At 31.5% G+C, this 17,578-nt stretch overlaps 1 protein-coding gene across 3 annotated transcripts; it reads right to left on the bottom strand.

The window, feature by feature from the left end:
• Positions 1-686: 686 nt before the first annotated feature.
• LOC100785860 (uncharacterized) lies at positions 687-4,910 on the bottom strand. 3 transcript variants are annotated; one of them, XR_005891948.1, is made up of 7 exons: positions 4,282-4,838; positions 2,345-2,407; positions 2,134-2,196; positions 1,960-2,028; positions 1,226-1,849; positions 1,001-1,059; positions 687-912 (listed from the first exon to the last, which is right to left on the bottom strand). XR_005891948.1 is itself a non-coding variant. In XM_003527735.4 (5 exons), the coding sequence occupies exons 1-5, from the start codon at positions 4,582-4,584 to the stop codon at positions 1,583-1,585; spliced, it is 765 nt and encodes a 254-aa protein (XP_003527783.1). In that variant the 5' UTR covers positions 4,585-4,910; the 3' UTR covers positions 1,178-1,582. The 3 variants fall into 3 exon arrangements, 1 of the variants encoding a protein (XP_003527783.1); XR_001388591.2 differs by having other exon boundaries at positions 687-1,059; XM_003527735.4 differs by lacking the exons at positions 687-912; positions 1,001-1,059 and having other exon boundaries at positions 1,178-1,849; positions 4,282-4,910.
• Between the last annotated feature and the right edge of the window lie 12,668 nt (positions 4,911-17,578).

Here is a 17,578-nt window from a genome sequence, read left to right as displayed (position 1 = left end):
TTCAAAGAAAATAATTATTTTTATTTTTATTTACTGAACATGAAAAACCAGAGGAAATAAAATATAATATCATATTAAATGATTTTAACATCTTTCTTAATATAACGATGAATAAATGAACATTTCAACAAATTCTCGTTTTAGATCTGATTCTTCTGGAGAGCCTTTATTCTGTCTCCTTAATCAAATAGAAAAGAAGTACTTTTTCTTTTGTTTGTCTCCATTTATATCTCATTTTCACTCCAACTTTTGCCTGGGCTGTTAAGTAAAGCCCTCCTAGTTAAGAGTTAGGGATTAGCATTAATCAAATTTTGTGATATTTCACCATATTGATTCAGTTTGTTTAAATTTTTTAAAAAATAATTAAAAAGTGATTTTAAAAAAGTATTAGGAGTTAGAGATTTCTCATTAATCAACTTCTGTTCTTTTAGTACGAACTATTTTTTATTTTGATGCTATTTTTAGTACAAAATGTATACACATAGAACTCTTACCAGGTAGCATTTCTCACGAGAGAGAAGCATAACAGGCACATGTTTGTTCAGCAATTTTAGATTAGACGCAAGCTTCCGCTACTTGTGCTTGGCCGCAAGCTTTTGTGAGTTTGTAGAGGGGCCCATAAAAGTTTTGAAACGGCAAAAAGAAATGGAAACAAAACTTACAAAGCAAGGTAATCATCAGCAATCAGCACAAGGAACAGGTTCTTAAATTTAAGATGTGTTTTACCCGTTTCTTTTATGTTCTAATACACCTTATAATGAGCTTAGGCAGGATGAAAATTGAATATGTAAAAGATCTAACCTCGTAAATAGCCATAGTTAGCAGTCCCCTGTACTGGCACTACACACAGTAGGGGACCACTAGAGCTATGTATGTTCATCTGGTTGGATGTATGCTTTTATCCCCATTGCACTGTCCATTGTTTTGACATGGAGGGTGAGTCATTTATCAAATAGAATAAAGAATAGTACATACATGGTGCCAGGATCTTGTGTTTCACCAGTCACCACTAAGATAAGAGAATCCAGCACATGATGATCATGGCAGTGCCGAAAGATCCTACAAAAAACCATATGAAGTGGACCGACATCATCTTTATGTCCCTTCATCTTCCACGAGGGGCATGATTCACACAACACATTCTCAAAACAAGAAATGAAGGAGCAACCGATGGAACTGATGAATAAAAATATAAAATTGTATATTGATTTTAGATTTTAGATACCTTCTAAGGGAATCCAAGAGCGTTTAACCTACAAAAGAATTGGTACATCTGACATGATTGACGAATTCCGAAATCGGAAAGGTTTTTAAGAATTTCGGAATCGGAGGAACCTGCGAACTTTTTAGCATATCTCTCTACTCTACAGCCTAATGGCTAGAACTACCCAAGAAAATTTTCCCATATATATGACTACCAATTTCTTTTCCATTCATAAGAATTAGTAGTCAGATCAAGAAACGTTTCTAGTGCACCACGATATTCATTGGTTTTCTATTGGATAGAGCCTTCAAATAGCTCTCTGGGCCTGTACATTGTTCAGATTTGTATCCCCAACACACATAGTAAGAGAAAGAGGTCTCAACTCATTCCACATAGAGCGTCAGTGCAAGAAACATCCTCGGACGGCACCATATTTAGATCTGGTATCAAGAAAAAACTTTCCCCGGTTGATTTTATCCTGTTTGGCCTAGATTCTGATGCAAGTGAATGAGTATCTTCTTGAATGGGACGTATGAGGGCCTCCGTAGATACCACTATTCTCTGATGGGGTTGACCAGCAGGCAGACGCTGCGGTTCAACAGATGTTGAACTTGGATTGTTCTGATATTTTGATCCCACATCAAGCTGAAAATACCAAAAATAAAAATAAGGTAAGCAAGAAACGAAAAGGACATCTTCTAAAAACTGACCAACAAAAACGGTGATTCACAATGTCAAAGAAAATATGGACATGCCTTCATTCTCTTCAGACTCTCATTTTTAGCTCTCTGTGCCTCAAAGTTTGCATTTACAGACGCTATTTCCTGCAAAACAAGGGTGATATTAATATTCATGCATGCCCATCTTAATATATGCCTAAATTATAGTTATGGTACTTCACATTTTTTTTCATAAGACAAGGAAGATACCTTTTTCAGATATATGCTTTCCTTTAGCAGGGAGCTCTCCTCTTCCTTTAATTCTGCAAAGGTCTACAAAATGGCAAAAAGAATCATGATTAACACTCATATATAGGCAAAGAAAAGCCATTGCCTGTACCAGAGATCATTCACCAAAATGTTTGAAGTAAAAGAAGAAAGTAGCTTTATTACTACTAGAAGTAAGAGAGGGTAATTTTACCTTTTTTCTTCTGCACCTCTTGGTAGAAGCAGAGTTGCCAGTGTATCCACTTGTAGCAGTAGCCTGAAAATTTGTTTCGGTCATCAAAGATTAGCAAAATAATGACATGAGATTCGGATCAAATTACAGTTTTAATAGGGACCTCAAAGAATACAAAAATACACGACTTGTAGCTAAATCAGATATGAGCAACGAACAAGCAACACAGAAGAATAGTAGTAATATTTTATTTTATTTAGCCTTAAAAATTAGCTTACAAAGGTTGCTTGAATGCTAGATGTTTGCAACCTAATGAACTTATTAATAGTATCAGTAAGTAATTATTAAAAGCAAGTACTGGCTCCGCCTGATTAGCACTGAATCTGTTTGTGTCTGAGGTCACTGACAACGAATTGGTCATACTCTCACCCACCCTCAGGCCCAATGGTTGAAACAACAACCTGCTTGCCTATTACGACTCACACTTCAAACTACGTCATCACAGCACGTGATTTTGGGATGGTCACATGACCTAGCCCTTCAATTTCATTGAGCTTATCTCCTTCTGTTTCTTCAATTTAATTAAGAAAAACAAAATGAGGCACAGCATGGAGTGGGCCAAAGGGGCCGAAGATACTGCGTGGTGCCTGTCTCATCCCATTTCCCACCCCCAAACCAATCCTAATGTTTAAGACACCAACTTTAACTACCCTCACCCCCGTGACACTGATACCACATCCACCTCATAATAATGCTACTGTGCCGCGGTGTTATGTTATGACTGTCTATCACATCTCTACACGAGAAACCCCTCGTCCATACCAACACCTCTCTCAATTCTAATTTTAATTCAAAACACCTAAAAACCATTCATTATGGCTCTTTATTACATATTTGATATTTAAAATTAAAAAAAAAAAAGTAACAATACTTATAAGAGAGAGAGGGAGAGAGAAAAAACAAAGTGAATTCCCCGACCCAGGCCCAGAAGCAGAACTGATTCAACTGAATCATTTAGGACACTAACTTCAACGAATCTCAGGCCCGTCAGCTATCCATAACATGAAGAAGCAAACCTTCCAAATCCACAGTCGGCTCGGTCTTTTCTCCACCGTACCCATTCCCATCTAAATCATGGGGACCCCACAATCCCACGATTTACATTGACCAATATACCCACGCTACCCACTCCCAATTTTCAGTGAAAAAATGGATCCGTGATTCTCATCTCGGTTATCGCTGCCGGGAAAATTGGTGGAAATTGTCAAATTATTGATTTTTGTTTTTTCACCTTGACAACAGAAAAAAAGTGGTGTCAGCGGAATGTTAGTTTGACCTATGAAGGGCGTTTTCGTCAATCCGTCGAATGACCGGCCAAACAAAAGCAGGTGAGAACAAAACACCGAGCCTTTTTTCCAGTGGACCTAACGCCCCCACAAACATCCCAGCATTTCCGTCACCACAATTTCATAATGAAAAAACATTTAAAAAAACAAAAAAATTACAAGATCAACCAACCTCCATAAGAATTAAAAGAAAATCGAAAGGAGAACTAATTAGCAAGTTCAATTTAATTAAAAATTAATAAGAAAGGAGAAATTGACAGATTTGCCCGTGATGTCAGCGAAAAATCGAAAAAGATGCGAGCGATTGGAAAAGGAAGAAAGGAAAAACAGTTAAGACTTAAAAACACCGCTGGCCTAGTGCGAGTGAAAAGTGAAAACAGAGATGAAGGGCAAAATTGTCAGAAAAGAAGGAAACGTCATTTGGAAGGCAAGAATGTTTCGTGACGCACGCCAAGCCATCTGAACCGCCCCAAACTACCACAGTTCTCCGACAGCGGAGAGAGTTGCGCGCGGTTCGTAGTTCGTAAGGGTATTTCGGTAAAAAAAAAACTCAAACTCTGACGCACACAAACAGAGATCAGGAGAAAACAGAGAGAAAGAAAGAGAGGGAACCTTGGATACGGCGGCGTGATGGTGGTGGTGGCGGCTGGAGTCTTCGTAACTGTCGGCGCCGGCGCTCCAAGAGAGGGGCGTGGTGGGGCTGCATCTGGTGGAAACGGCGGCGTCGCATCGGGAGACGGCGGCGGAGGTTAGCCTTGATCTTGAGCGCGGCTGTTTGACTCCCCAGGAGAAAGGTAAAAGCTGCTGGTGGTGAGATTTGTGTAAAACGGTACCTTGCTTGAGGCGTAGCAGAAGCTCCACCACAACGGTGTCATCCTCCATCGCCGCACGCACCCACTCGTCGTCGTTCACCATCTTGGCCGTTCAACACTCATCAAAGGGAAATAATCTAGCGTGAGTATTGAAGAGAGAGAGAGAGAGAGAGAGAGAGTGGTGGCGGAGGTATTGGAGGAAAAGATAAAGAGTGGAATGAGCATAGGTTTATATACTAGTATAATTTTAGTTTTAATAATAAAAAGAAAAAATGAGCGAAGGGGTGAGGATATTGTGTGGGGGTGAGGAAGGAGGAAGGTGGAAGATGGAGTAGATTCGAGTTATTCTTGGTTCGCCGTTCTTGGTTAAAAAGCAAGCTAGTGGGGTCTCACTCTCTTTTCCAATCCCAGACCCCACCTACTGACATTTGGCAATGTCAATTTCCTTTTCTCTCTCCCTTTTTTTTATTCCCTTTCCTTATTAGTATTACCCATTGCAATCTTCAAATCATCAAAATCTAATTTACGGATTTCATCCCTTCATATATCCTCTATAATATGTTACAATTTTAAATTTTTTTATTAATTTTTTTTATGGGATTTAGATTTTGGGACTCATCAAATCTTCACGGGACTTTAAAGAATATTTAGAGATATACTTGCATATTATCATAAGTAAGATTCTCCCTGAAAACAATAAATATTTAACTTATATATTTTTAATATATGAGTTTATTTCTTACTAGTTGGAATATTTTTTATGATGATTAAAATTTTGTATCAAGAACATTGCACTTTTTTATTTGACTCTATTCTATTAGAATATTTTAAAATAATTGCATTTAGTAAATAAACAATACAAAAATATTTCTAAGTTTATCTCATTTCTTTAAAACTAAATTCCTCTATAAAATAATTTTTGAATTATCATTGACTTCCTTGTCCGGCAAAAATTACATGTTTATTTTCTAAATTACGACATGAATCCAAAATCATAAATATTGGCGTAGGAAAAAAGATAAAGAAAATCAAATATTTATATATGGAAGGACATTGATAACTTCCTTATCTGACAAAAATTACATGTTTATTTTCTAGATTATGACATGAATTCGAAATTCATAAATATGGGTGTAAGAAAAAAAAAGGAAATCAAATATTTGTATATGGAATAACATTGAGAGAGATAAATTAATTTCAATATTTAACGGTTAGTAAAAAAATACTCTATGTTAAGAAAACAATCTAAAAGATAGGCTTATTTAATCTTTTATTAGTGGCAATGTTTAAATTTATGAATAAAATATTCTTTTTTCTGAGTTAAAAGATCATAAGTGTTGTCTGATTTATAGAATGAGAGATCAATTTTTTGAGTATTTCAAAAAAAACATTTTAATTTCAATAAAGTATTAACCCCTGAATTAACTTATTTTGTTTGTTTGCTTTTAGTATTCAGAAAGAAAAAAAATATCTTGCGTAAGGAAGATCATTTCAAAGACTCAAACTATAAGTTATTCCTCTTCTACCAAGGGTGCATTCAATTCATTGTGATTTGTTGGCTATTCAGTTATTCCTCCTCTACCCAGACGGTCTCGTTCCACTCGACAAAGTTTTAAATTACTATTACCTCTTCTGTTTTATGAGAATCAATGATTAATTTTTAAATTTATTAAGAGTTAATTTTTTTTATATTCTTAATTCATTGTTAACTCTATTTATTAGGTATTTATTGATTGGCCTATCAATATTAATATTAAATAAGACCATCAATTATAACATTTAAATTTAAAAATATTTTTAAAATAAAATTTAAATTTATGATAATATTAAATGTGACTATCTTATGTTTCTTATATTTAGGATCGAAAATAATATTAACCAACATTTATGATAACTGTGAAATATAAACTAATTTGATAGTGAATTTGAATTAATAAGTGGGTGTAATTTCTTTACTTTATTATTGTTTTTAATGAAATAATAAAGAAATTAACATCTTTGTTATTTTTTATTAGCAAAATTCAAAAGAAAAATATTTCAAGTGCATTAGAGAAAAAATTGATAAAAAACTAGAAGAAGAAACCTTGAAGAAAAATTAGAAGAATTGAAAAGCCCGCTTAATGCGCAAGACAAACTCAGTGCGCAACACACGCTTAGTGCGAAAAAGGCCCACGCTGAGTTAAATGCTCATTTGTTATTTTCTTGCAGGAAATCTCTCCAAGTTTGAGCTCACATTGTAATTTGGCTCCTTTCCGCAGGCGTTTCACTTCTTTACAACGCATTACTGACTCTTTAATTAGGGGCAGATCCACATCAGGTGTTCAAGGAAAATTACGTTGTCTGATTATAGCAATTACAGTCTACTGTATTTGGTTGTCTAGGAACAAGCTGATTTTTGAATATTATCAATTTTCTGTAATAGAGGTTATTTGCAAGATTAAGTTTCTTATGTATAGACTAGTGCACCTGTTGCATTTGTTTTAGCATTTTGATATAGGTCTTCTTGTATTAGGGAGACTTTTGATTTTCTTTAACTGCGGGGTATGCCCCATTTATTATTGTATCATTTTGGGTTTAATATAATTTACATTTTTTCCCAAAAAAAAAAGGCCCACGAAGAAGTTCAAAGGCACACTTAATGCGCAAGCCCGAAGTCAGCATGAAAATTAAGCTATCTAGTGTCTACATGACAATGAGAGGCTAAAACCTCATTTAGTTAGGGTCTGACAGGCCTAAAAAGCCAACAGATATATTGTAATGTTTCATATCTATCAATGCAATCAGGTGTTTTCTTTCCTATTATCCTTTCTTATTTTAATTTCATCTATCATTCATTATTTTATCATCTTTAGGGGTTAGTCGCTCGGGAAACGGTAATCTTTAACAAAAATACAAGGAATGTCTTACTTGCATATGTTTTAGGGGCAATTCATTGGGAAATGGTAATGTGTACAGAACTGGGAAAAGGTATCTCAACATTGCATTTCTAGGGATAGAGTTACTTTGTTGTGACTCTGCATACATCTTTATACTTAATGTTGTTTATGATTCCATTTTTGCAAAGGAATCTAGGAGAGATAATACATAAATTAGGCTCTTGATCGTGAGGGATCCGAGTTGAGCATATTAATAAATGTGGGTAGGAAACATTCACCAAATTGATAGAGAAAAATATAAAATAATACATCTTAGGCAAATAAGTTAGGTTAGGTCCCAACATTATTATCACATTTTGAGAATTTATCTTCATTTATCTTTATCTTATCTTTTACTTTTCTTATCTTATCTTTCTTTATCTTTATCATCTTTTAATTCAAATATTTTATCTTTTCTATCTTTCTTTGTTTATTATTTTATTTCTTTATTTCTTGCTTTTTAATTTGGGTTTGCATCGTACAAAGTCTTTGTGGATTCGACACTCAAATAATTTACTATTTGTCACAACATTAGTTCACTTACCAATTGGTTAACACTTCAGTATGTAAAAACTAAAAAGTTGTAATCTCATAGTCATGGACCATGGCTTTGAAACTCAAAAAACTTATCAAAGCAATCACAATTACGATTTAATGCAGAATATAAAAGTTCGCTTAGTGCGCAAGACAAACTCAACGTGCAACACACGCTTAGCATGAAAAGGGCCCACGAAGAAGTCCAAAGGTGTGCTTAGCACGAAAGCCTGCGCTAAGCCCGAAGTCAGCGTGAAAAATTAGCTACTTAGTGCCTATATAAGGAGGATGGAGCAGAAGAAAAAGACATGGAGTTTTCTTTTTTATTATCCTTTCTTATTTTAATTTCATGTATCATCCATTCTTGCATCATTTGTACGAGTTAGTCATCCTTAATAGAAATACAAGTAAGGTCTTTATTGTAGCTCTGCATACATCTTTATTTGATGTTGTTTATGATTTCATCTTTGTAAGGAAACTTGGGAGGGAGAATACATAAACTAGGTTCTTCATTGTGAGGGGTCCAAGTTGAGCATATTAATAGATGCAGGTAGGAAATATTAACCAAATTGATAGAGAAAAATCTAAAATAATCTTAGGCAAATAAGACAAGCATAGTTCCCAACATATCACATTCTGAGAATTTATCTTCATGTTATCTTTTAGTTTTCTTATCTTATCTTTCTTTATCTTTTGTTTTCTTTTAACTTTATCATATTTTAATTTAAATATTTTATCTTTTCTATCTTCTGTTTTTTATCTTTAAATCTTTTATCTTTTCTTTTAAATCTTTATTTTATCTTATTTCCTATCTTTCTTTTTTATTATTTTATTTCTTGTTTTTTAATTTGAATTTGCATCGTACAAAGTCCTTATGAATTCGACACTCAAATAATTTACTATTTGTCACAACATTAGTTCAGTTACCAATTGGTTAACACTTTAGTATGTAAAAACTAAAAAGTTGTAACCTTATAGGCATGGACCATGGCTTTGAAACTCAAAAAACTTATCAAAGCAATCACAATTACGGTTTAAAAATGTAAATCTTTTTAAGAAAAATGTAAGTTTCAAAACTCGCCAATAAAATCTTCATATATCAACAATTAAATTTGATTCTATATTTTTGTAAAATATGATTCTGATGCTTACCAATTTCCCTAAATGATTTGGATCGCAATTTCCATGAGTTTGGTGAATGAGGTCGTGACCATATATGCATGGACATTGGAGAAAATCAAATACACGCAGAAGATGGAAAGTGGTATTGACAAAAAAAAAAGACATGTATGGAAACTGAAAAGTGGTAGCAAAATATCAAGAAGAGAGGAAGATGAGAAGGACAAGACAATTGTTGCAGCCAGATATGATGGGGAAGGGTTTCTTGTGTGTGTGGGGGCGGAAGGGAAGCTAAGCAGGTATATGGTTAAGTTATAATACAGTCCACAAATATTTTTTTTTTAATTTTTATCGGATTATCTACCTGTCTGAAAAGAAAAATCTTAAAGATTAACACGGTATTCAATTGAAAAGAATCAACTAAATAAAAAATAATAAAAATGGATGAAAGACAGCAAAAAGAGATGAAAAGTGAAGTAAAAAAGAATAAAAAAATTAAAATGATTTGGTAAGTAAAAAATAAAATAAAAAATTAAGTATATATACAATTTTCATTTTACTTCACGCATATGCCTTTTTTTTTTGTTAAGATTTTTTTAAAATTAAATAGATATAATCGATTATGTCTAAGCATAAGATTTTTTTATGTGTTGTGGATTTTTTTTTATCAAAAAAAAAAAAAGATACATAAGCAATTATGTCTACATTATGTTATAGGCACAACCGATTAAAAAACAGCTACTTCGTCTTTTTTTATATTTGCAGCCACGTGTTTTTTTTTCTTAAAAAAAAAAACCTCTCATCTTTGAACCTCACGAGGAAACAATATAACAGTTTCAAAAATATAAACCATGCCACATATTTACTGTACACTTTTGATACGCTTTCACATTTTCATTTTATTTTGAGGTGAAAGTGATATCCGTTCGTTGTAACTCTTTTTCTTTTCACTACTTTTAATGCTCATTTTAATCGAACCGAACAACTTTTCACTTTCACTTTTATCTTGTTTCATTCTACTATCCACTTTTATTATCTATTTTCAACACCAACTAAGATGATTTATGGTCACTTGATAGTAAGAAGATTTTGCCTGCATAAAAATTAAACTCTAAAAATGTATAATTGTTTTATCAGACTCTAAAAATATATAATATTAAGTTATTACTAAGATAATACTTATTATATAAAGCAAAAAACTCATCGGTTACTAATTACATGGAGAATGAAGTTTTGTTTAGCTATTATGAGAACTAAAAAAATATAAAATTTCAAATTATATTTAAATGATTAATATTAAAAAATGCATATGATATTTTTAAGTAACTATGTAACTATTACTGTTGTTTTTCACTTTTTCTATTTTTAATAATACATAAATAATTGAATAAGTTAGATGTATCATTTTTATATTTCCAAATAAAAATTATTCCTAGTACGCCAAAGCGAGGAAAGAAACCAAGTTACACGAGAGACACGAGTGAATGATTAGAAAGGAAGAGTGCGTGACAAGCGTTACTCCTTTCGGCGACTTCAACTCTTCAAGCTTTCCCTGTCACCATTGGGATTTGCACTAACACGGCAAATTTTGAAACCCTATCACAAATTCACAAGTAATACTAGAATTTATTCCTCTTTTCGATCTAAATTAATTAATTTTATTAAAGTTTATTAATTTCAATCAAACTAATTTTTTTCTTAAATTATATTTCATTAAAATTTGATATCAAATATAAAAAAATATTTAGCCTATTGAATGAATGATATATTTGAAAATAGCCGCATTAAATACGAAGAAATCATTTAAGATTTGTTTGCATTTGAGAGTATAAAAAAATGGATTTTTTATCATGTTATTTATACAAAATATCTATTTATTTTATTGATGACTAATAAATGAGAATTTAACTGATCACCTTTATTAGAGTTTTTTCTCTTAATTGTGGTTTTTTTTCATTCATAAGATTTTTTACCCAACATGCTGGATCTAAAACCCTAGGGGACAATTCATTTGAAAAATAAAAATTAATAATTATTATCATGAAAGAGGAGAGGAATCATGGGTAGAGATTAAAATAAAACAAATTAAGGAGACAAAATGTACATACTCAAGATATTTACATGAACTTTTTTAAAAAATGAGAGTGTGCATGTGCACCCATAAAGTAAGTGTGGATCTATCACTCCAAACCAATAACTTGTTGATAAAATAAAAGATTTTAGTTTGTTATCTTTCATATCGGAGAACATATAAGATTAACTAAAATTTTAGTCAAATAAACGTTTAAAAAAATTCAATCTATATTTTCTAAATAAAAGTTTGGCTGATGAAAGTTTGTAAGATTTTTTTTTTCTGATATAACCTTTAATGGGTAGGGATTAATTTGTACGTTATAATTTCTTATCTTTCATATCGGACAACATATTAAATGATATCTCATGATATGTCTGCATGTTAGTTTTAAAATTATTTAATATGGTTCATTTTTTCCAAGTTAAAAACACACAAAAAATACTAGGCGACTTTTTGAAAGCATTTAATGTTTTATGGTGGCTAAAAGCCGCTAGAAATTTTTTGCAACCTCTCACTCACTCTCACATTAAACCAAAACCATCCTCTTAAAAAAAACAATCTTAAAATTATTATATAATAAAAAAACCTATAATTTTTAACTTTTTATGAAACATAGAATCGAATTTTTAAGTAAAATTTTAGTTTAGAAATTTTAAAATTTCTGAAATTGAACGAAAATGGATTTTTAAGTAACAATATGATACTTATATGATTATTTTGTAACGTGATGAGTGTGATTTTTCCCTTGTTTCTATTGGGCCCAACACTAGTTTCAGGCATATCACACTTTCTATATAGATCTCATGTCATGTTATTGACACTTGCTGCTAAGTACACCCCTTCCTCTTCTCTCTATATATTTTAAATTAGAGAGACCACGGATTTGGATTGCTTCATAGCGAGTAATGCTATAGCTGCCGAAATAAAACAACCGACCAATTCTTCGAACCGCACTAAAATAGTAAAATGACACTTGCAAACCTTTTTGACTGAAATATTCATTTAATTTAATCTTTAAAAATGTGTTTTACTTTCCAAATATATCCCTTATTATCTCTGAATAATTTTTTACGAATCAAACCCAGATAGACGGTGAGGTACAATAGCTTCCGACTGAACTCAACAACACAAATGATTCAAGAATAAGAATACGTAAATCTAAAATCTTTCATGTCAATTTTGCAACAATCAAATTTGAATTTCCTCCAATCCACTCCTCATTTAAGAATTAGATTCGGCAAATCAATACTTTCTAATTAAATGAGATTTCCACTTTCCTTCGTCCTCTTAGTTGTTGTTCTGCAAAAATCCTAAACCCAAGCTCAGAAAACGAAGATGAGGGAGGAAGAAATGGTGGAAAACATAACATCAATTTTGCAGAAAAAGAACAAGGTAAACGGAGGAGTGGAATCCTTCATCCCTCACCCCTCTCATCCTCTCACGGAAGCCCCTTCACTCCGAAACCACGCGCCACCGTCCATCCGTTCCTCTGAATCGCCGCCCTTCTCCACAATGCCGTTCACAGTGGGACAAGGAGTAAGTTTGAAATGTTTAACTCGAACCTTCATCTATATGCTTGCATTCAACTTTTAATTTTTGTTCACATGTTCTGTAATTTAAGGTGCATATGCGTTGCTCCATTTTGATTTCTTTTACCAAAATCCAAAATTACTTTCCAAAATTAGGATATGTTGTTCGATATAATAATTCAGTACTTTTTTTTATTTTTCTTTCCAAAATTGTGACATGGAGTTCACTAGTTTAATTAGCAAGTTGACTTGGTCAACTGTCAAAATAGTTAATATGTTCAGTAATATTTTTAAAATAGTACTATTTTAGTATTTTGTTCTTAAGAAGTCTTTATTGCTGTTGAAAATATTATTTTGCTCAGTTTCAAAAGCAATTCGTCATACTCTTCACCATATTATATTTTTAATATTTAAAATATCTTCTAATATTGTAAAAAATATCAAGCTTTTGTTGAGAAGGGCCAATCTGCGCGCATAAGTGGGTCACTTCGGTGCAAAAGCGCTGTATCAGCTGATTCAGCTCATGTTGCAAGTGTCTATCAAAAGTTAACACTTAAACGTAGAATTTCTAAGATTTGCTCGTGAATAGTGGACCATATTTCGATCAGGAATAAGGTTACCCTATTATTATGCAAAAACATATATAGTAACATTGTTTCCAAGAGGCTTTGGATCTTGTGCCAGAGAATCTAGCACATTTCAGATCCTAATAAATTCCATTTTTCCCTACATAAATGACATAATCATTTTGTGGATAAAGCTGGTATGGATCACTAAGGGCCTATACTTGTCATTTCAAGTTCCTTGAATGTAAACACTTAAATATAAACAAAACCTTATGTTATGGTCAGTGCAATACGCCAATACATGTTCTTTCAGAAATGCTTGTGCAAAAACATCTAAGGAGTAGACTCAAATAATGAACATGATCGTGATTTGATTATGATCCAGCAAGTAATCAATAGTCTGAATGATTTTAGCACAAAAAGATGTGGCCAAAGGATTCCAAGCCTTGATTCCTGCAGATAGTCCATTTTGTCTTGACAGGTCATTAGAGCTTTCCAATTGGTATGTATGAATCTATTTTTTTGGCAATTTATGCATGGCAGCAGCCTAATTGGGCCCTTTCATTTTAATTTTTTGCTCAACCTTTATTGCTGTTGAAACTTATATGTACATGTTTACATTAGTGATCCACACCAGCTTTATCCACAAATGATTATATGGGGAAAAAAACAGAATTTAAAGTGTTTGGTCACAGTGGACAGAGATTTTTGTATCTAGCAGTGATGAAGGCAATGGAATTGCTTAGAACTCCTGGGTAAAACTCTGGATTATGTTAAACACATACACCCAGAGATTTTACAGTTTTTGAATTTATGACTTGATTCCGATCGAAGCAGAAACTTGTTATACTAAATTGCTGTACAAATCTTATTCAAAACACTACAAGAGAACAATTAATAACAATTATAACAATTAGATGCTGATTAAAATTAAGATTAAATTAGGATTTTTGTTTCCCTAATTTCTCAAATTCATGATTTTGATCTCCATAAATTTTAATTGTAATATTTGATCCTAGTCTTATAAATTGATGATTTTGGTTATTAACAAATAATTATGATCAATTGAGTTGTCAAGTTAATTATAAATTAATTAAAAATATTATTATTGCTAATTTTTTATAATATTGTGCTTCTCCTCTTCTCTCCAAACACCTATTCTATTTTTATTGTCGCATGCAACTCCACTAATAGTAACATTACATGACTTAATAGTCTTTTATTAATTTTTTTAATGATTAGTAATTTTTATTTAATTTATAATTAATTTAATATCTCTAATAACCACAAGTGTTAGTTAATAATCTATCCGGGAAATCAAAATAGCAAATTTATAAAACTAGAGATCAAATGTCAATTAAAAATCAAGGGGACAAAAATCATGAATTTGAAAAATTAGGGGAACCAATTAAACCTAAAAATAATAAACAATTGGGATTAAAATATTTTAAAATTAAAATCAAAATCTAATACAACCATTAAATCTCTAAAAAATTCACCAAACAAATTAGGTCATAAAATATCTCAATTCTCGTTAATCCATCATCATCACTATCATGATTGTTACCACCTTCGTTATCATGATCATCATCGTCATCGCTATAGCCACTGCCACCGACGATAACAATGATGACGACGATGATTATGACAACAGAGGTGGTGGTGATGATGATAATCATGATGATGATTACAACAATGGCCATGATGATTGCAATGACAATGACGAAGAAGGTCATGACGATAGAGATGGTGAAGGTTGATGACAGTGATAATGACGATAATGATTATGGTGGTGACTTTAATCATGATGAAGACAATGACAATCATGATAATGATGAAATAATTGAAATATTTTAAGGAATGATAATTGATATATTTATAGATTTATTTGTTGTTTGGTTAATCTTTTATAAATTTGATAATATGTTAAAATTTAATTTAAAATTTTAAATATTTTAATCTCAACGGTCTATTATTTTTATTCTTGATCTGATAATTACTATTAGTTATTCTCGTATTCTCATATAAAATATTATTCTCATTTTCTCACAAGAAGTTGTAATTAATATATATATATATATATATATATATATATATATATATATATATATATATATATATATATATTAATTAAGGAATGTTTGCATCACTCCTTTTAACACACTCCTTTTTAATACATTTTCTATTATTTAGTAAAATTTATGTAAGTCCCATTAATAATAAATGGACTCATTAAAAGGGTAAGATCCTTAGTATTTTTTGAGATTCACATGAATTTTATCCAATTCAGAATGTATTAGAAAATACTTGCTACTCTTAACACTACTAAGAAAATCATGGCTGTAATATTGTGCATACTAACTTGAATCTTGGATGATGCATAAATTATGTATTTCTATTTTCAGGAATTGTGGAGGTAACGGTGCTTTGAAGATGTGCAGGAGACACAACTGGATGCTGTAATCAGACATTTGTAAATATCATTCATATTCATTTCTCATTTAAATCTAGCTAGAGTGAGTAACTTGTACAAATGCAACTGATTCATGTGAATGCAATGGATTTAGACTTTTTATCAAGAGGTTTTTATTAATTTTGCAGTAGTTGACCTTGTCCTACGTAAAGAGTTAGAGTTCTATCGTGCCACTTAATCTTTTTTCAGTTTGATTTTGAATTTGGAAGAAATATTCATATGAAAGTCTAACTACATATTCAAGTACTGATAATTTTTGTTGTCTATAAGTTTATATATATATATTACTAACTTCTTTCGTGTATGATCTTACGATGTATGCAAATAAATGCGTACGTAGCTTAATTACTGCTTTGGGGTTCTCTTGTCTCTTGATGATTGAGTGACCCATGTATGAGCTGTTTAATGATGGCCTATAAGTTCAATCACATGAAATGATTCAAGAAATTAATCTTCACTTGTTCTCTCCTGAACTTTGAAGTTACTCTATTTGGGGTGCTTTTTGTGAAGATATCATGAAACTGCTACGTGAATTAACACTGCACAAACTCACGTTATTCTACCATATATAAATAAACACAAGCACATATGGAATATGTTTTACGATTTACAGTATGGAAAATTTCTGAAAAGAAAATTGAATTATTGACTACACTACTTGGGCCACTAGGTAATGGCAAAACGTTTCTATAGTATCCATGCCTGGCAATATAAATATGATATATAAACGTTTGTACTTTGGCTTAGCAATGATTGTGATCATGATCTGACGTTAGAGCAACTTCAGAATAGAAATGTGTATTTTGCTAGTTAGCAACATACATACCAACTGTTTTAAATGCTAAAAATGTTAGCTAAAATTGGTAAGGAGAATAAGATGCACGAAACCTTGTTAGTAAACGGCGGTCAAGTATCACTATCAGTTGGCCGTTCCTCTGTTAAAGGAAGATCCTTCCTGTCTCTAATTCTATGTTTACATGGAGTGAGTTTACTCGGTGGAGGATATTACTTTCATATAAAGATGAGACTAATGAATATAGATTATTAGATTTTAGTTGAAGGGTTTTTTTTTTTTTACCTGAAATATCTTATGTCAAATTCATTTTCAAATTTAGTTATTTATATATGTGGTGATGATTTAAATTTACACTTTTCACATTGTTAAATGGTAATTACTTATTTTATTTAAAAAATATTTTTCAATAAACAAGTTTAAACAAATATAACTATTTTAATTACTCATAAATCATGTTAACAATGACTTTTAAGTTATATAGTTATTGTAAAAATAAATAAAATGATTTTATTAGTTGATAGTATAAAAATTCTTTATAATATTAATGTATGTACTATTTTCACTTTATTTTATTGTCAGAAATTTAATTCTCGTACTTTTCAATAAAAATCATAGATTCCAATGTAATTTCTCTCAACTTTTTAAAAATCAATTCTACCAAACTATACTCCAATACTAAAACAAACGGGCACTTAAGGTAAAATAAAGAGACACTTAAACACTTTTATACTACTTACCTAATTAACAATATATATTAGTCCCATAGAAGAGCATCTAATTTTAGCTTTCATACCGAAAATAATATATATGGAAAAAATAATGTGAAAGGAACTCTTACCGATAAATTGAAAATATTTACCCACCTTAATCCGTATAGCTTAATTAACAGCAGCGAGATTAGTAGATTACCGACAGAAATTTTATCTCAATACTTTTCCTATCCAACTAATTAATTGAACATCCACTGGCTGGCTCTACATCTACCATCTGGTTGAACACAATTGATTCAAATTGCAGTAAAAAAATAATAAAAATTGATTCAAATTAATTAACTCTATCGAGAGACTCACTAGAATTTTTCACAACTTGTC

This window comes from Glycine max, chromosome 6, assembly GCF_000004515.6.
Source record: "Glycine max cultivar Williams 82 chromosome 6, Glycine_max_v4.0, whole genome shotgun sequence".
In the NCBI taxonomy this organism is placed as follows: Eukaryota; Viridiplantae; Streptophyta; class Magnoliopsida; order Fabales; family Fabaceae; genus Glycine; species Glycine max.
The sequence above is the reverse complement of the archived record's forward strand: the minus strand, read 5'-3'. Positions and strand labels throughout refer to the sequence as shown.

What these genes read in the sequence shown, in the direction of transcription:
- LOC100785860 (XM_003527735.4), bottom strand. Translation starts at nt 4,584, where the DNA reads ATGGTGAACGACGACGAGTGGGTGCGTGCGGCGATGGAGGATGACACC. An exon ending in AGAGGTGCAGAAGAAAAAAG is followed by an intron (nt 2,197 to 2,344) that starts GTAAAATTACCC and finishes GCCATTTTGTAG; the next exon opens with ACCTTTGCAGAATTAAAGGA. An exon ending in AAAGCATATATCTGAAAAAG is followed by an intron (nt 2,029 to 2,133) that starts GTATCTTCCTTG and finishes CTTGTTTTGCAG; the next exon opens with GAAATAGCGTCTGTAAATGC.